This window comes from Haliotis rufescens, unplaced genomic scaffold (genome assembly GCF_023055435.1).
Source record: "Haliotis rufescens isolate VD_foot unplaced genomic scaffold, xgHalRufe1.0.p SCAF_3, whole genome shotgun sequence".
Lineage (NCBI taxonomy): Eukaryota > Metazoa > Mollusca > Gastropoda > Lepetellida > Haliotidae > Haliotis > Haliotis rufescens.
The window spans coordinates 46,552,694-46,574,355 of record NW_025964001.1 but is presented as its reverse complement, the minus strand read 5'-3'; the positions used below and the strand labels follow the sequence as shown (position 1 = coordinate 46,574,355).

Here is a 21,662-nt window from a genome sequence, read left to right as displayed (position 1 = left end):
AGACTGGCAAGCAGGGACACCTTCACACATGGACCAGTGAGTGTGCCCTATGTCATGTCACATACATAAATACTTCATCTTGAAAAACTGATTGAGATATGTAGACATTCTGTTAAGAGTTTCCAAAGTGGCTGACCTGCGGCCCTGCCTGACCAGTCGAATGTTGCAAGTAGTGAACACAACTGATGACAGGCTCCATTTACTTTCTCTCCCCTCCATGAGGTCTGGCTTTGGTTGTTGGGTGTGTTGGCAGGGCATGTCAGTGTATCTCGGTGTGAGCTGGTCAGTGTCTGCTACACCCACTTGGAATGTAGGTTTACATTCATCTTCATTAACTCTAATTCACTTTGAGTGCTTAACCTGAATGTGGTGTGTTATTTATTTTGTTGTATGTTAATTCTTTACAACAGATTGCACAGTGTGTGTTTGTTTCGATGACTATAGACAACCTTGGTCCTGCTACTGGCCACAGGATATCATGATATACTGCCACTCCAGGCAGATACCAGATAGACTGCATCCACACATGGCCCCATACCCACCATAGATCCCTGGTTCATACTTGTAACCCATGCTTGCCATAAGAGGCAACTTTGCTTAGAGTTGACTAAAGGGATAGTGTGCTCAGTTTCGCAGACTTGGTTGATGCATGTCATCATATCCCAATTGTGTAGATTGATGCTCATGATGTCAATCACTGGATTATCTGGCCCAGACTTGATTATTTACAGACAGCCTTCATATAGCTGAAATTTGGTTGAGTGTGGCGTTAAACAACAAACAAATAAGCCTTGATATGCAGAGACCATGGCAAACTTGTTTTCGTGTGACCTCTTTTCATGAGGCATAGTTGTCCCTTGGTATGTATGACACAAATATCCTGATATGCCGCATGTGAAAATGTCAAGTTGGAACTACCAGTGACTGTCGTCCCTATATAACTGCTGTAGATTCAGGACGTATATCAAATGTCAATGGCTTGTATTGTTCAGGGTATAAAGTATACACAATCATGATGTCACATATTATTCAATTTCGTTGTAGAATAGTCCTACATATTCTCATCCTAAGAGCTAAAATATTTTTTTTCTCATAGACACAGCAGTTGTTAAGGTTTCCTATCCAGATGAATTAACATTGAAAGTTAAGTAAGTAAGGACTCCCAGAATGGTGTTCTCCTGTGACACATGATGTGCTGCCTGTTACACGATTACTGTATAATGTCAGTCAGGGCTAACCTAGTGCTATACATATCACAACATCCATGGAACTATTCAAGCCTGCACTGACATTATCATTTAAAGGTCATGTGAACAGGAAAAACAGGCTACAGAAAACTACACCTAAGTATTCATGTTTTTAGAAGTAACTGTGTAACCACTTACTCACATATCTGTCGAAGGCTGTGTGATTTGTTGAGTGTTGCTTTTGTGCTTAACATGGTGAATGTGAAATGTAAAATGTCAGCAACATGATTGAGTTTGGATACATTAGATTAGAACATAGATACATGATCTGACTATACAAACAGTCTATATACAAATGAGGAAGAGGTCATGTTGCAAGTATACAATGTATACAAATTCTAATTATTAAGATCTGGATTTTATATACCTTGAAGTTAGTTTTGTAGCACCGCCTGTCTACCCCAGTAACTGGGTGTGTGCACGAGCACCTTCTCAGTAGACACCTCTCCATCCCCTCTCTGTCTGCTCCACCCCCTCTCCACCCCCTCTCCACCCCCTCTCTACCCAAAAACCAATGTGTGCACCAGCCACTTCCCAGTAGACACCCCTCCATTCCCTTCACCTCCTCCTCCTCTCTATCTCCACTCTACCTTAGTAACTAGTGGTGCACCAGCCGCTTCCCAGTAGACACCCCTCCATTCCCTTCACCTCCTCTCTATCTCCACTCTACCTTAGTAACTAGTGGTGCACCAGCCACTTCCCAGTAGACACCCCTCCATTCCCTTCACCTCCTCTCTATATCCACTCTACCTTAGTAACTAGTGGTGCACCAGCCGCTTCCCAGTAGACACCCCTCCATTCCCTTCACCTCCTCTCTATCTCCACTCTACCTTAGTAACTAGTGGTGCACCAGCCGCTTCCCAGTAGACACCCCTCCATTCCCTTCACCTCCTCCTCCTCTCTATCTCCACTCTACCTTAGTAACTAGTGGTGCACCAGCCGCTTCCCAGTAGACACCCCTCCATTCCCTTCACCTCCTCCTCCTCTCTATCTCCACTCTACCTTAGTAACTAGTGGTGCACCAGCTGCTTCCCAGTAGACACCCCTCCATTCCCTTCACCTCCTCCTCCTCTCTATCTCCACTCTACCTTAGTAACTAGTGGTGCACCAGCCGCTTCCCAGTAGACACCCCTCCATTCCCTTCACCTCCTCTCTATCTCCACTCTACCTTAGTAACTAGTGGTGCACCAGCCGCTTCCCAGTAGACACCCCTCCATTCCCTTCACCTCCTCTCTATCTCCACTCTACCTTAGTAACTAGTGGTGCACCAGCCGCTTCCCAGTAGACACCCCTCCATTCCCTTCACCTCCTCCTCCTCTCTATCGCCACTCTACCTTAGTAACTAGTGGTGCACCAGCCGCTTCCCAGTGGACACCCCTGTCAATTCTCTGGTGATGGTCATAACATCACCTTGTGGGTCAAGTTCTTACATTATCAGATTGCCCTACAAGCCAACTGTCTTGATCAAAGTCACATTATATCTGTCATCACAATCATTGATCTTCAGGTCTTCAGCAACCGATGCTTGCCATAAGAAGTGACTAACGGGATCGGGTGGTCAGACTCGCTGACTTAGTTGATGCATGTCATTTGTATCCCATTTAAGTAGATCGATTCTCATGATGTCAATCACTTTTTTGTCTGGTTCCTACTCAGTTATTTACAGACCACTGTCACAGCTGGAATATTGATGAGTGTGGCATTAAGCAACAAATGAACAAACAAACATTGATCTTCATTTCATACACACATTACCTTCATCACAACATTACACATGTTACCTAATCACAACATTACACACGTTATCTTCATCACAACATTACACATGTAACCTTCATCACAACATTACACACGTTACCTTCATCACAACATTACACACGTTACCTTATCACAACATTACACACATTACCTTCATCACAACATTACACATATTACCTTATCACAACATTACACACATTACCTTCATCACAACATTACACACGTTAACTCATCACAACATTACACATATAACCTTCATCACAACATTACACACGTTACCTTCATCACAACATTGCACACGTTATCTTCATCACAACATTACACATGTAACCTTCATCACAACATTACACACATTACCTTCATCACAACATTACACATGTTACCTTATCACAACATTACACACGTTACCTTCATCACAACATTACACATATTACCTTATCACAACATTACACACGTTACCTTCATCACAACATTACACACGTTATCTTCATCAAAACATTACACATGTAACCTTCATCACAACATTACACACATTACCTTCATCACAACATTACACACATTACCTTATCACAACATTACACACATTACCTTCATCACAACATTACACATATTACCTTATCACAACATTACACACATTATCTTCATCACAACATTACACATATAACCTTATCACAACATTACACACATTACCTTCATCACAACTTAACAAATGTTTCCTTCATCACAACATAACACATGTTCCCTGCATCACAACATTACCTTCATAACAACATTGCACACGTTACCTTCATCACAACATTACACACATTACCTTCATCACAACATTACACACGTTACCTTATCACAACATAACACACATTACCTTCATCACAACATTACACACGTTTCCTTATCACAACATTACACACATTACCTTCATCACAACATTACACATATTACCTTATCACAACATTACACACGTTACCTTCATCACAACATTACACACGTTACCTTCATCACAACATTACACACGTTACCTTCATCACAACATTACACATATTATCTTCATCACAACATTACACCTATAACCTTCATCACAACATTACACATAATCATCACAACATTACACACGTTACCTTCATCACAACATTACACACGTTACCTTCATCACAACATTACACACGTTACCTTCATCACAACATTACACATATAACCTTCATCACAACATTACACCTATAACCTTCATCACAACATTACACACGTTACCTTCATCACAACATTACACATATTACCTTCATCACAACATTACACATATTACCTTCATCACAACATTACACACATTACCTTCATCACAACATTACACACATTACCTTCATCACAACATTACACACATGACCTTCATCACAACATTACACATATTCCCTTCATCACAACATTACACCCATTACCTTCATCACAACATTACACACGTTACCTTCATCACAACATTACATATATTACCTTATCACAACATTACACACGTTACCTTCATCACAACATTATACACGTTACCTTCATCACAACATTACACACATGACCTTCATCACAACATTACACACATTACCTAATCACAACATTACACACATTACCTTCATCACAACATTACACACATTATCTTCATCACAACATTACACATATAACCTTATCACAACATTACACACATTACCTTCATCACAACTTAACAAATGTTACCTTTATCACAACATAACACATGTTCCCTTCATCACAACATTACCTTCATAACAACATTGCACACGTTACCTTCATCACAACATTACACACATTACCTTCATCACAACATTACACACATTACCTTATCACAACATAACACACATTACCTTCATCACAACATTACACACGTTTCCTTATCACAACATTACACACATTACCTTCATCACAACATTACACATATTACCTTATCACAACATTACACACGTTACCTTCATCACAACATTACACACGTTACCTTCATCACAACATTACACACGTTACCTTCATCACAACATTACACATATTATCTTCATCACAACATTACACCTATAACCTTCATCACAACATTACACATAATCATCACAACATTACACACGTTACCTTCATCACAACATTACACACGTTACCTTCATCACAACATTACACATATAACCTTCATCACAACATTACACCTATAACCTTCATCACAACATTACACACGTTACCCTCATCACAACATTACACATATTACATTCATCACAACATTACACATATTACCTTCATCACAACATTACACACATTACCTTCATCACAACATTACACACATTACCTTCATCACAACATTACACACATGACCTTCATCACAACATTACACATATTCCCTTCATCACAACATTACACCCATTACCTTCATCACAACATTACACACGTTACCTTCATCACAACATTACACACATTACCTTCATCACAACATTACACACGTTACCTTCATCACAACATTATACACGTTACCTTCATCACAACATTACACACGTTACCTTCATCACAACATTACACACATGACCTTCATCACAACATTACACACATGACCTTCATCACAACTTTACACACGTTACCTTCATCACAACATTACACACATTACCTTCATCACAACATTACACACATTACCTTCATCACAACATTACACATATTCCCTTCATCACAACATTACACCCATTACCTTCATCACAACATTACACACGTTACCTTCATCACAACATTACACACATTACCTTCCTCACAACATCACACACGTTACCTTCATCACAACATTATACACGTTACCTTCATCACAACATTACACATATAACCTTATCACAACATTACACACGTTACCTTCATCACAACATTACACACGTTACCTTCATCACAACATTACACATATTACCTTATCACAACATTACACACGTTACCTTCATCACAACATTACACACGTTACCTTCATCACAACATTACACACATTACCTTCATCACAACATTACACATATAACCCTCATCACAACATTACACACGTTACCTTCATCACAACATTACACACTTTACCTTCATCACAACATTACACACGTTACCTTCATCACAACATTACACCTATAACCTTCATCACAACATTACACATGTTCCCTTCATCACAACATTACACACATTACCTTCATCACAACATTACACACGTTACTTTCATCACAACATTACACACGTTACCTTCATCACAACATTACACACGTTACCTTCATCACAACATTACACACATTACCTTCATCACAACATTACACATATTACCTTATCACAACATTACACATGTTACCTTCATCACAACATTACACACGTTACCTCATCACAACATTACACATATAACCTTCATCACAACATTACACAAGTTACCTTCATCACAACATTACACACATTACCTTCATCACATCATTACACACGTAACCTTCATCACAACATTACACACGTTACCTTTATCACAACATTACACATATAACCTTCATCACAACATTACACACGTTACCTTCATCACAACATTACACATATTACCTTCATCACAACATTGCACACGCTACCTTCATCACAAGATTACACCCGTTACCTTCATCACAACATTACACATGTTACCTTCATCACAACATTACACCTATTACCTTCATCACAACATTACACACGTTACCTTCATCACAACACTACACACATTACCTTCATCACAACATTACGCACGTTACCTTCATCACAACATTAAACATGTTACCTTCATCATAACATTACACTCACTCACTCATTAAGTGTACGTCCCATTCAGTAGATAAGGCGTAATGCTGTGTTCTGACATCCTGACACTGCACAAGGCAGGCAAGTTATGAAGTTTTGAAGTCTAAATGTTAAAGTAAACTTTTCACAGTAGAATATTCATCAATGACTAGGCAAGTTCTGTGTCATTTCTGCAGAAACTGTTTCAGTCATTTTCATGGTACCTAGCTAATTTTGTAAAGACAGCCTTCTCCTGACATGACATAATCTCAGACTGACTGGGGACTTTATTAACTGAATGACCACATGCCTGTTGTAGGCATTCCTTCCCTATCAGTGATACTGTCAGTGTAAAATGCAGCAGGTGAACAGAACCAGTATATACACCCACAAAGGAAACATTTTCATTTGTCATCATGTAGTGATGCTAGTTGCATGATGTTAAAACTACCAATCATTATCTTAAAGCAACAACTAATTTTATCACTCTTATATGCATTGTATTCACAATTTTCAACGTATACTGTGTTAATCGCTAACTTGTATATTCATTGTCAGGCAGTGTAAGTATGATAAGGATACTGGTAAAAGTTCTGCTTTGCAACTTCCTTGTTTCATTTTCTGTTGGTAACTTTCTTATGTAGCTCTTTAAAAAGGAATTGTCCTTCATTTTAAAACAAATTGTTTTTGCTAAAAATTGATATGGACAATAAATGTTGAGAGCTTTGTACTGATGTAAACAGTGGAGTGTTTAAGATCCTATCTCATTACTGCTTGTAATGTTTTCGTATATATTCATCTTACATTGGATTGAATATTTAGCAGGCGTCAAGCAGGAACAAGATGTCCAAAATAAGCCAGTGGGTAGAGGTCGTGCTCGTGGCCGTGGTCGTGGTCGTGGTCGTGGTGATCGCTCACCCCGTCAGAGGACATTCTCCAGTGGGGATGAATCCAGGAAGGTGGAGAGACAGAAGGACCTTCTTGTGGTGAAGATTGACAACTCTGGGAAAGACACAAACCAGTCTGTGGAGGTGGAGTACTGGGATGATGACATGGTTGATGTCAAGTCCAACTCTGCTGCTTCTGTCAAGTCTGGAACTAGTTCACGCGACGGTCATTCCAATCATACTCGTTGTAGGCGTCGTGATGACCACCAGTTTGATGACCATGATGAAGGTCAAGATGGTGATGACAGCTGTGTTGGTGGTCATCCACATCGCCACACACTTAGTCACAGTCTGGGTGATGAGAATGAGCATGATGAGTCTTGGGAAGATTGTCCAGAGGACAGTGAGTTTTATGCAGATGATGATTATGCAGATGGGGATGACAAATATAAGGAGCCTCTAAAGCTGGAATGTAAGTTGAACCCAGATGCACCAGAGTTTACTCCAACATCACCAGAGTTCATGAAGACACCACCAGGCCATGTCAAGGTCATGGACTGGGTGACTGAGGTGAATTCAAATCTCAGCCCAACTTCACCCCCTCCGACCTTGGATGGGGTAAATAATGAGGAGTGTAAAAAGGCACTCTTCAAAGATAAGTCAAATAGTGCAGGAAAGAGCTCTTCTCATGGTGGAGTTACAAAAAATGACACTAAAGTTTCTGAAGAAGAACTTAGTGCCAGTTACATTGATGAGAAAGAAAGTTGTGATACTGCTGCCCCTGAAGCTTCAGAGGAGTTCCTAGATGCTTCTGGAGATGTAGGAGAGGCTGATATATCTCAGCTCTCCAATCAGGAAGTAGGACACGAACATGAATCCAAATCCAGCCCTGTTGGTAGCTGTGGGAATGTTGAAGGTGACGCTGACCCATCCACTCAGAACACGGAGGTCAGCACACCTCATAACGACAAAGTAATAGATGAAGCCCAGTCATACTCAAAGGTGAATGTGCCAAATGAACCTCAAGGGAACAATGAAACTATTGTCAACAGTGATGCTGCTGTCAGTAAAATGAAAGAGGTTGATGGTAATATGCATAGTGGGGATGACATATCCCTGATAGATCAACCGCTAATTTCTGGTGAAACTGGGATTTCAGCAAAAGCAGCTCCAATGAATCCCACAATAGATGCAATAAAAGTAGACTCCACAGAGATGGATTTCACGGCAGATGCCACAACACTGGACCCAACAACATTGGTGTCCACAGCAGATATCACGTCAGTTGATCCCACAGCAGATGCCACATCAGTGGATCCCACAGCAGATGCCACATCAGTGGATCCCACAGCAGATGTCACATTGGTTGAACAGACGTCAGATGCCACATCAGTGGATCCCACAGCAGATGCCACAGCAGTGGCCCCGACGTCAGATGCCACATCAGTGGATCCCACAGCAGATGCCACATCAGTGGATCCCACAGCAGATGTCACATTGGTTGAACAGACGTCAGATGCCACATCAGTGGATCCCACAGCAGATGCCACAGCAGTGGCCCCGACGTCAGATGCCACAGCAGTGGATCCCACAGCAGATGCCACAGCAGTGGCCCCGACGTCAGATGCCACAGCAGTGGTTCCCACAGCAGATGCCACAGCAGTGGAACCCACAGCAGAGATTGCAAGTGAGCTGTCCACACAGCAGATGGCCAAACCAGACATGACACCTCTGACTGATAGGTCAGACCAGTTACAAACACATCAGTTGGTGCAGGAAAAAGGTAAGCCACTATTCTTATAATTGGTATTATCAAACAGCGCCCATGTAAATGGGGATGCTTTCAGGGTTTTTTCTAAATATGTCCGTCACTACACACTTTTGAAACCACACTGCACTTGGACATCTCAGGGTTACTATATCAGGTATACCTTCTTTATAGCCCTGGAATATATATTTAGTACATTCATCAGTCGTATCAAGGGTTCAGTGTCATATGCAATTTCTTTGTTACGTTGAATTACACCTTGGTCATCATATATGGTTTACATACTTGATAGCCCCTGGGAATGTTTTTGAAATACATGTTCCTGATTTTGAAGGTCAAATTCACTTTCAAGGTCATACTCTCAAAAATGTATTAACCGGTGATGTTTTGAGAACACAAGAAGTGTTTGCTGTTGTTGGATGAAATATTTTACATATTGTCCTCAGGGTAGGGCATTTAATTGGTAAGGTTTTGAGCAACTTCCACTGAAGATCAAGGTCACTGGAATGGCCATTCTTGTCATGCTTAAGGTTGTTCTGCTCCTTTTGTACTGCACACAGTCCTGTTGTTGTATGACATGTTTAATGTAAGAGCTAGCACCAGTGGTTGTTCAAAATATTTATGCAATTGGCTGACATTGTCAAGGTCATACAATCTGAAGTGCATGTCACACTTATTAAATCTTATTAAATCAAGGTAACCAGAGGCTTGGGACTTTTCTGTTCTATTATTGTATTGCATTAGATATATTTTTCCCAAATTGAAGTAAAATTTATTTTTCTTATTTGTCTTGTTGAAGGAATGTGACTTTCTGCTTTAAAGTAGCACTGCATGTGTTAATGTTGCACAATGTATGACATTTCCCAAGTGATATCATTCAACCTTTTGATTAAGCTAGTTAGAATCATAGTTGTCTTACATTAGACATGTGTTTTCTAAAACTAGAAGTGATGTCTTGTTAATGCTGTTAGAGGCATGTAACTTCCTGTTTTAAAGTCAAACTACATGTACCGGTATTTTCCCAAACCGCAGGTGATGTCATTGAACAGGAAGTGCTTATAGGTTGTTATTAGGGACTTTTTGTCCACACTGGGCATGTTGTTTTTTCTTAATCCAGTGTTGATGTCATTAAACCAGAAGTGTTTATGTCATGTTATAAGGGAAGCTAGAGGCATAGGACTGCATTAGACAACATATGGATCAAAGATGTAAAAACATCAATATTGGTGAGGGCAGCCAATACTTGAATTGATAAAGTCAAATTGCTTCATGATACTTCAAATAATTTTCTGGTGGGAAAAGTTTGGGACTTTCAGGAAATGGCGGGAGTGGGGTTGCAAGCGCCTGTCTAGTTTTTATTAAGACATTGATAGGAAATATAAAAAGCCTTTTATCTTGTGTTTGCAACCCAAATCAGTTTTATTTGCTTCCAGTTTCAGTCCTCTACTAGCTAGTACAGGCAATGAGGATATCATTTGCATAGAAATGTCTGTTACTTGTTTTGCATACACCATTGTCAGAGTTTATGATGTGATGGCATCATGTTATTCTATTGTAGTGCCAACTGTTGACAATGATCAGAAGAGCTCTGTATCTGAGACTGTTGTTGCTGCTGAGAGCAAAACAACAATCCCAACAACTACCACCGCAACAGCTGAAAGCTCTCATGTAAGCATTGTAAACATGCACAGCCTCTCAGTCCGTTTCAAGCTGTCAGGCATGGACTAATACTAGTGTAGCTATAACTAACATCTGCAAGTGAGGTAAGTGTGAGATTGATGAGATGGAGCTGCCTGCTTGGGTTTCCTGGTCTACTTTGGTTGTTACCCCACTTAGCACAGCAGTAATATGGTTACATGGCTTCATCTTTGTCAGGTAAGAAATATAATTTGCTCCACCCCCATGTATAGTGCAATACAGGGCTCGATATTGAGCTATATCAAACATACACCAGTGCAACCTATTATTTAAAAATGCACCCTAATATTTATGTCAACATGCACCAAGTGCCTGTCAAAACATTTCAAATTTGTGTCTCCCTAACCCTTACATGTCCAAACAACATCAGTCTTTGAACAGATTCAATTTACCATACTACACTACTTATTCCTGTGTTATCATACTGTGTAATTTGTCATGCTTTTGTGGGCTTCATGTCATCAAACTGTGGGTACTTCAAGGTTATGTGTACATGTTCCTGTTATGTTTCACAGCAGCATGTGACACAGGCAGCAGACCGGCCGATGTTTCAACTTTGATAAATTTATGGGACCAGGATGCAACCTGGTTTTGTCCGATGCACCTGGTGCAAGTTACGTCAAGTTTCTTAAATCGTGCCCTGTAATAAAGTATAGTTTTGCCTTCAACTATTATTTTCGAAAAGCATGCGGACATTAACACATGTAAACATAGCTGAAGTTCTATGTTGTTGGTACATGTTTTCTGTACAAGATTTGCATCTTTACTTCCACCACTGTTAGCAGACTGCAGCAACTGCAAGCCATAAAACATTGTGCTTACTGAGTTTGTTCCACTGATGTTAGCAGACTGCAGCAACTGCAAGCCATAAAACAGTGTGCTTACTGAGTTTGTTCCACTGATGTTAGCAGACTGCAGCGACTGCAAGTCTTGAAACGGTGTGCTTACTGAGTTTGTTCCACTGATGTTAGCAGACTGCAGCGACTGCAAGTCTTGAAACGGTGTGCTTTACTGAGTTTGTTCCACTGATGTTAGCAGACTGCAGCGACTGCAAGTCTTGAAACGGTGTGCTTTACTGAGTTTGTTCCACTGATGTTAGCAGACTGCAGCGACTGCAAGTCTTGAAACGGTGTGCTTACTGAGTTTGTTCCACTGTTAGCAGAAAGAAGCAATTGCAAGTCTTGAAACGGTGTGCTTACTGAGTTTTTTCCACTGCAATATTGCACCATTAACAACGTGATTTGACGTGGCGTGATATGGTGTCGCAGCCTTCAAGAGACAAACATGTCAGAGGAAGGGCAACAGCGTTTGATTGGTTTGACTGCAATATGTGTCTACTTCCCACGCTGAGAAACAGATCTACATGTTGTTATTAAACTTTTCAAGGATTGCTCATTGCTGTGTCCAAAGACAGACATAATTCCTAGGGCAGCAACGCCAGCCTCGGACAACTTTGTGGTTGATGGTTGACATCATCATGCCATATTTCTTCCCTGGGAATAAAATTCAAATATTCAGCAAGTTTAAAGATACTAATTCATCTAGGCTAAAGCAATAATAGTCTTGGTTCTCAGGCACCATCCTCATTATCATACAGTCTGCCGAACGTTTTGTTTTAATTTTCATTTTAAAGAAAATATATACTGTATTCGATGTAATAAGCGCCCAGGGCGCTCTCAAAATTAGGAATAGGGGGCTCTTATGAGAATATTATTTTGAAAAGTTGAAGTTGAAAGATAAATTTTGTGGTATATGCTGACAGCCTGAAATGTTTATGTACGACAGATATATTTTTCCAGAATGAAATTGCCCATGATTAAGGGAGCATATAACACACAAATGTATTATACATGAATAAATAAGTGAGTATGGTTTTACGCCGCTTTGAGCAATATTCCAGCAATATCACGGCGGGGGACACCAGAGATGGGCTTCACAAATTGTACCCATGTCGGGAAAGGAACCAGGATCTTCAGCGTGAAGAGCGAACGCTTTAACTACTAGGCTACCTGACCGCCCCGCAAATAAATAAGTCTTGTGTACATTGATCAATTGGAAGGGGTGCTAATTGGGATTGTTCACTAGCCAATATATTAGCAAATATCGCTGTGGGTGCTTATTATGTCGAATACGGTAATTCCTAAAATTTACACACAATGCACACAAAAAATTGAAAATGGAAACAAAATCGAACGTGCAATGAACTTTATGATGATGTGGGCAGTGCCTGAGAACCAAGACTATAATGTTTTTAGCCCTATCGATAATTGATGTAGATGCACCATTTTGATTGATAGTAATGATAGAACAATGTTACTATGGATATGTTAGATCATGGGGGAGCTAATTGAACAGCTTCATGATGTCAAAATAGGATGGTGGTTATGGAACAGCCATTTTCTGCAGTTCCCTTGACATGCAACTATGCTTGTGATGAAAATCTGCTCAAGTAGTTTGTAGATGTACGATCAAGTCTGAGGCAAACAATCAGTATGAATGCAGTCAACTGTCTGTCTTCCATGGAGGATTCTAGGTTCATATCAACTAGATGTTCGGCCTCAATGCAAAATTAATGGATGGTCCAAATTTGAGTATTACAGGCCACCATGATGCAGCTGGAATATTGCAAATGGCAGTGTTAAAGACCATTCACTCAGTGACTCTCTTACTCACTCGTTCACTTGGTAGCATTGATAAGTATCAACTATTTATTTAGTACCAGTATATCTTCAAAGAAAAAACTTTGTTGTAGATTTGTGATTTAATTAAATATATTATTTGAATATAAAGTTAAAAATGTAATAGCTAGAGGATAGCTGAAAGTATTGTGTCTGCAAGGTACAGTTGCAAGAACAAAGGGTGAGGTGAAGTCGAGCCTTATTGTTTTTGCAATGTGTCTTTTTAACCCGTTCAAGTTCTGTCACTCGTCCTTATTCTGTGTTAGAGCACCGCCAAATACTTGAGGCCCATGTGCTTTTATAATGTGAAGAGTTTACACAAGAGACACTTTTCACTTTCCATTTAAGGCCAACAAACCCATGGCCCTTTATCAGGATATGATTGTTCAATATGTGACCCAAATAACAAACACTCATTGGACCAGAGTCGTCTTTAACAGTGCACTACTGAATTGTGGTGAATAATAAATGGTTGTCCACATGGTGAAGATGTACCCTTCAGATGCACTGTGTTATGCCATGTCATTATTTGTTCCATATATTTTCAGGTTGAATGAGGATCTTGCAGAGGAAGGCCTACAGTTTCAACACGACAGTTTTCACATCATCCTTTCGACAACATATCCGCCCTGCTTTTAGGGAAAACCACAGCCAAAAAGATATCCATGTTTTTAACTTCATTTCATCCAATCAGCATTATGTTGTTTAAATGTTATGTCAGGTTTTAAGTAAATCTTAGATTTGAAAAAGTTTAAAGTTGTTTTACATTATAAACTATAATCTGATTCAATGTTTCCATGGAACATGGGGTGAGTACATCTTCCAGTCTCTGAGGATGGGATGTCCTCCATCCCTTAATGTGGGAAGTATGTCTGACAGGACTAGTGCAGTCGCTAGCCACAGGATTGTTAGTGCCACCGCAATGTGTCTTATTGACCTCATAAATGTCCCCCATGAGGTACGTTATGAAATGTCTAGTGTTTTAAGGTGCTCTGATACTCAGTATGTTTTTATTCACTTACAGTACATGTCAAATGTGAAGTTTTTTTCTTTTTAACATATTATGTGTGCCAGGTCGTGAAAACGAATCAGTTGCTTAAGAGATGAAGTTTGTCATTTCTTTCAATCATGGTACATGTTATTTGATACTACTGTCTATGTGAAGCGATAGTATTTAGTTTTGATAGCTGGCCAACAGCCAGCATTGAAGTACTGCCCTTTGTGAGACAGTGTTGTGAGTATTTTATGTGCTTGAGATGTGTTTGATATTGAATTGTACATAGTCACAGATGCTGTTTGTTCTTATGTGCTCATCCTGCATATTTGAAATTGTGTGTTCCATTTAGAACATGTTTGTTGATAGAATTGGTCAGCTGAACTTTATTTATGCAAATTCATGCAAACAATTACTTATAAATGTCCTTCCCATATTTCATTGGTAGTCTTGTTTACTGCTATTGGTTGTTGCAATTCTTTTACATTCTGTCCTGGGAGACTATTCTTCCACTGACATTTTGTAAGAATGAAAAGGTTATTTTAAGTCATAGATCAATTCATAATATTTCATATATCAAATTCATTTTACAGTCACTTGTTATTTATTGACAACTATACATTGTCCTTCATATTTATGTACTGTGCAATCATATCCACAGTTATTGCATTTAGGATGTGAAAACTTCACTTGTATAGGACTCTAATGTACAAAAGAAGCAGTATTCACTTCCATAATATTTATCTGTAGTGAGGTTGACAGATAAACATGTTTGCTACTCCATCCTGCCACACAACATGGAGGCAACAGATGGCCAAGCCTGAGTGTGCTACATCCTGCCACACAACATGGAGGCAACAGATGGCCAAGCCTGAGTGTGCTACATCCTGCCACACAACATGGAGGCAACAGATGGCCAAGCCTGAGTGTGCTACATCCTGCCACACAACATGGAGGCAACAGATGGCCAAGCCTGAGTGTGCTACATCCTGCCACACAACATGGAGGCAACAGATGGCCAAGCCTGAGTGTGCTACATCCTGCCACACAACATGGAGGCAACAGATGGCCAAGCCTGAGTGCTGCTACATCCTGCCACACAACATGGAGGCAACAGATGGCCAAGCCTGAGTGTGCTACATCCTGCCACACAACATGGAGGCAACAGATGGCCAAGCCTGAGTGTGCTACATCCTGCCACACAACATGGAGGCAACAGATGGCCAAGCCTGAGTGTGCTACATCCTGCCACACAACATGGAGGCAACAGATGGCCAAGCCTGAGTGTGCTACATCCTGCCACACAACATGGAGGCAACAGATGGCCAAGCCTGAGTGTGCTACATCCTGCCACACAACATGGAGGCAACAGATGGCCAAGCCTGAGTGCTGCTACATCCTGCCACACAACATGGAGGCAACAGATGGCCAAGCCTGAGTGTGCTACATCCTGCCACACAACATGGAGGCAACAGATGGCCAAGCCTGAGTGCTGCTACATCCTGCCACACAACATGGAGGCAACAGATGGCCAAGCCTGAGTGTGCTACATCCTGCCACACAACATGGAGGCAACAGATGGCCAAGCCTGAGTGCTGCTACATCCTGCCACACAACATGGAGGCAACAGATGGCCAAGCCTGAGTGCTGCTACATCCTGCCACACAACATGGAGGCAACAGATGGCCAAGCCTGAGTGCTGCTACATCCTGCCACACAACATGGAGGCAACAGATGGCCAAGCCTGAGTGCTGCTACATCCTGCCACACAACATGGAGGCAACAGATGGCCAAGCCTGAGTGCTGCTACATCCTGCCACACAACATGGAGGCAACAGATGGCCAAGCCTGAGTGTGCTACATCCTGCCACACAACATGGAGGCAACAGATGGCCAAGCCTGAGTGCTGCTACATCCTGCCACACAACATGGAGGCAACAGATGGCCAAGCCTGAGTGCTGCTACATCCTGCCACACAACATGGAGGCAACAGATGGCCAAGCCTGAGTGTGCTGCACCATCCTGCCACACAACATGGAGGCAACAGATGGCCAAGCCTGAGTGCTGCTACATCCTGCCACACAACATGGAGGCAACAGATGGCCAAGCCTGAGTGTGCTAAACCATCCTGCCACACAACATGGAGGCAACAGATGGCCAAGCCTGAGTGCTGCTACATCCTGCAACACCACATGGAGGCAACAGATGGCCAAGCCTGAGTGCTGCTACATCCTGCCACACCACATGGAGGCAACAGATGGCCAAGCCTGAGTGCTGCTACATCCTGCCACACAACATGGAGGCAACAGATGGCCAAGCCTGAGTGCTGCTACATCCTGCCACACAACATGGAGGCAACAGATGGCCAAGCCTGAGTGTGCTACATCCTGCAACACCACATGGAGGCAACAGATGGCCAAGCCTGAGTGCTGCTACATCCTGCCACACCACATGGAGGCAACAGATGGCCAAGCCTGAGTGTGCTACATCCTGCAACACCACATGGAGGCAACAGATGGCCAAGCCTGAGTGTGCTAAACCATCCTGCCACACAACATGGAGGCAACAGATGGCCAAGCCTGAGTGTGCTACATCCTGCCACACAACATGGAGGCAACAGATGGCCAAGCCTGAGTGTGCTACATCCTGCAACACCACATGGAAGCAACAGATGGCCAAGCCTGAGTGCTGCTACATCCTGCCACACAACATGGAGGCAACAGATGGCCAAGCCTGAGTGCTGCTACATCCTGCCACACAACATGGAGGCAACAGATGGCCAAGCCTGAGTGCTGCTACATCCTGCCACACAACATGGAGGCAACAGATGGCCAAGCCTGAGTGCTGCTACATCCTGCCACACAACATGGAGGCAACAGATGGCCAAGCCTGAGTGCTGCTACATCCTGCCACACAACATGGAGGCAACAGATGGCCAAGCCTGAGTGTGCTAAACCATCCTGCCACACAACATGGAGGCAACAGATGGCCAAGCCTGAGTGTGCTAAACCATCCTGCCACACAACATGGAGGCAACAGATGGCCAAGCCTGAGTGTGCTAAACCATCCTGCCACACAACATGGAGGCAACAGATGGCCAAGCCTGAGTGCTGCTACATCCTGCCACACAACATGGAGGCAACAGATGGCCAAGCCTGAGTGTGCTAAACCATCCTGCCACACAACATGGAGGCAACAGATGGCCAAGCCTGAGTGCTGCTACATCCTGCCACACAACATGGAGGCAACAGATGGCCAAGCCTGAGTGTGCTGCACCATCCTGCCACACAACATGGAGGCAACAGATGGCCAAGCCTGAGTGCTGCTACATCCTGCCACACAACATGGAGGCAACAGATGGCCAAGCCTGAGTGTGCTAAACCATCCTGCCACACAACATGGAGGCAACAGATGGCCAAGCCTGAGTGTGCTAAACCATCCTGCCACACAACATGGAGGCAACAGATGGCCAAGCCTGAGTGCTGCTACATCCTGCCACACAACATGGAGGCAACAGATGGCGAAGCCTGAGTGTGCTGCACCATCCTGCCACACAACATGGAGGCAACAGATGGCCAAGCCTGAGTGTGCTGCACCATCCTGCCACACAACATGGAAGCAACAGATGGCCAAGCCTGAGTGTGCTAAACCATCCTGCCACACAACATGGAGGCAACAGATGGCCAAGCCTGAGTGCTGCTACATCCTGCCACACAACATGGAGGCAACAGATGGCCAAGCCTGAGTGTGCTGCACCATCCTGCCACACAACATGGAAGCAACAGATGGCCAAGCCTGAGTGTGCTAAACCATCCTGCCACACAACATGGAGGCAACAGATGGCCAAGCCTGAGTGCTGCTACATCCTGCCACACAACATGGAGGCAACAGATGGCCAAGCCTGAGTGTGCTGCACCATCCTGCCACACAACATGGAGGCAACAGATGGCCAAGCCTGAGTGTGCTGCACCATCCTGCCACACAGCAGCTCACACATAACATGGAGGCAACAGATGGCCAAGCGTGAGTGTGCTACACCACCTTCAAGGCTCACACATAACATGGAGGCAACAGATGGCCAAGCAAGAGTGTGCTACACCACCTTCCAGGCTCACACATAACATGGAGGCAACAGATGGCCAAGCGTGAGTGTGCTACACCATCCTGCCACACAGCAGCTCACACATAACATGGAGGCAACAGATGGCCAAGCCTGAGTGTGCTGCACCATCCTGCCACACAGCAGCTCACACATAACATGGAGGCAACAGATGGCCAAGCGTGAGTGTGCTACACCACCTTCAAGGCTCACACATAACATGGAGGCAACAGATGGCCAAGCAAGAGTGTGCTACACCACCTTCCAGGCTCACACATAACATGGAGGCAACAGATGGCCAAGCGTGAGTGTGCTACACCATCCTCCCAGGCTCACACACAACATGGAGGCAACAGATGGCCAAGCGTGAGTGTGCTACATCGTCCTCCCACACAACATGGAGGCAACAGATGGCCAAGCGTGAGTGTGCTACACCATCCTCCCAGGCTCACACACAACATGGAGGCAACAGATGGCCAAGCGTGAGTGTGCTACACCATCCTCCCAGGCTCTCACACAACATGGAGGCAACAGATGGCCAAGCGTGAGTGTGCTACATCGTCCTCCCACACAACATGGAGGCAACAGATGGCCAAGCGTGAGTGTGCTACACCACCTCCCAGGCTCACACATAACATGGAGGCAACAGATGGCCAAGCGTGAGTGTGCTACATCGTCCTCCCACACAACATGGAGGCAACAGATGGCCAAGCGTGAGTGTGCTACACCACCTCCCAGGCTCACACATAACATGGAGGCAACAGATGGCCAAGCGTGAGTGTGCTACACCACCTCCCAGGCTCACACACAACATGGAGGCAACAGATGGCCAAGCGTGAGTGTGCTACACCACCTCCCAGGCTCACACATAACATGGAGGCAACAGATGGCCAAGCGTGAGTGTGCTACACCACCTCCCAGGCTCTCACACAACATGGAGGCAACAGATGGCCAAGCAAGAGTGTGCTACACCACCTCCCAGGCTCTCACACAACATGGAGGCAACAGATGGCCAAGCGTGAGCGTGCTACACCATCCTCCCAGGCTCACACATAACATGGAGGCAACAGATGGCCAAGCGTGAGTGTGCTACACCATCCTCCCAGGCTCACACACAACATGGAGGCAACAGATGGCCAAGCGTGAGTGTGCTACATCGTCCTCCCACACAACATGGAGGCAACAGATGGCCAAGCGTGAGTGTGCTACACCACCTCCCAGGCTCACACATAACATGGAGGCAACAGATGGCCAAGCGTGAGTGCGCTACACCACCTCCCAGGCTCTCACACAACATGGAGGCAACAGATGGCCAAGCAAGAGTGTGCTACACCACCTCCCAGGCTCACACATAACATGGAGGCAACAGATGGCCAAGCGTGAGTGTGCTACACCACCTCCCAGGCTCACACATAACATGGAGGCAACAGATGGCCAAGCGTGAGTGTGCTACACCACCTCCCAGGCTCACACATAACATGGAGGCAACAGATGGCCAAGCGTGAGTGTGCTACACCATCCTCCCACACAACATGGTGTGGACAGGTAGGCATGTCTGAGTGCTGCACCCACCTCCCAAACAACACTCACTGAGGAGTTTTTATTTATTTATCACTCTATTGTTTTGTTACAAATGTGTATCCTACTGCCTTGAATCCTTTTTCAAAAGTAAGAGGTCTATTTATTGAAAGGACTCTAATTACTTGCCATGTTAGACTGTTTGGTGCTCTAGTTAGATGTTCATAGCAATATCACAGTTCAAATTTTAGAGAGTATCCAAAACAATCAGTTTATATATACTTTGATAGATTCATTTCCTGGGTTTCTTTACAGGAAATGTGTTCGTGGAAGCATGACATCTGAACCTTTATGTTGTTATCTGTGGAGATTTGGATCTCAGACTATGAGAGGCGACTTTGATATATGACTGTCTACTGTGTGACTGCAGGCAGCGAACACATACAGGAGGATCGGCTCACTTAAGTCAAGAGACACCAGTAATGTAAACTAGACACCAACTTTGTAACTTTGGAGTGTTTATGCAGTATTAATAATCTGTGTATATTAGCATTAGCATGTGTTGATATGTGAGAAATATACAAAATACAGACATAAGCAAGAAATAATACAAAAATACTTAGCTTGTATGTACTGTGTCAGCAATGTTTTAATCATTTTTATGTGATGGGAACATTCCCAAGTCTTCAGTCTTGGCTTACTGGACTAGAGAATGCACAACACTGTTAACAATAAGACCTACTGAAAAAAATGGAACGCTTCAGAGTTTTCAGATTTTATTGAAATGAATTTTAACAGAGAATAAATTTTGTATAAAGACTTGAAATGGTGTATTAGTATTGACTTCAGTTTTAAGCTCAACTGGAGGAATGCAGGACCCGGTCATCTGCGGTGCCTTTAATTTGCTGTGAATGGCTAAATCTCAGATGTGACAGAAGTACATGATCATGGATTACAGTCAGATTTGCCCCAATAATCATCCTTGGTTTGATCACTCGTGCTTGTTTGTTTCACCAAATGGGTTAACTTTTAAGACCTGCATTACCTAGGGTTTTCTCCAACATTTAAGCTGGCACCTTATGATAAAACTGAAATATTGTTCACATCGTGATTAATCCCAACAAACTCACTCAACAGATTGGAGATTTAGATTTGGAAAAGTGAGCTCATGTTGTGGAACATTGTCTTTCATCTGCGCTCCTCATACCACCTGCATATTTTACATCTCTGAAACTCTTGGGTTTTTT

The 21,662-nt window shown here is 43.0% G+C and overlaps 1 protein-coding gene across 8 annotated transcripts in view; it reads left to right on the top strand.

Annotated features, from left to right (window-relative positions):
• LOC124118858 overlaps positions 1 to 18,764 on the top strand; it is a 73,664-nt gene extending 54,900 nt beyond the window's left edge. For 3 of the 8 annotated variants that reach the window (XM_046481138.2, XM_046481134.2, XM_046481137.2), the window contains 3 exons: positions 7,596 to 9,443; positions 10,987 to 11,096; positions 14,353 to 18,764. In XM_046481138.2, the coding sequence (XP_046337094.2) occupies positions 7,596 to 9,443; positions 10,987 to 11,096; positions 14,353 to 14,361 (1,967 nt within the window). In that variant the 3' untranslated portion in view covers positions 14,362 to 18,764. The remainder of the gene's footprint in view (positions 1 to 7,595; positions 9,444 to 10,986; positions 11,097 to 14,352) is intronic. The other 5 variants (XM_046481135.2, XM_046481132.2, XM_048403030.1 and 2 more) reach the window with 4 other exon arrangements.
• Positions 18,765 to 21,662: the final 2,898 nt, after the last annotated feature.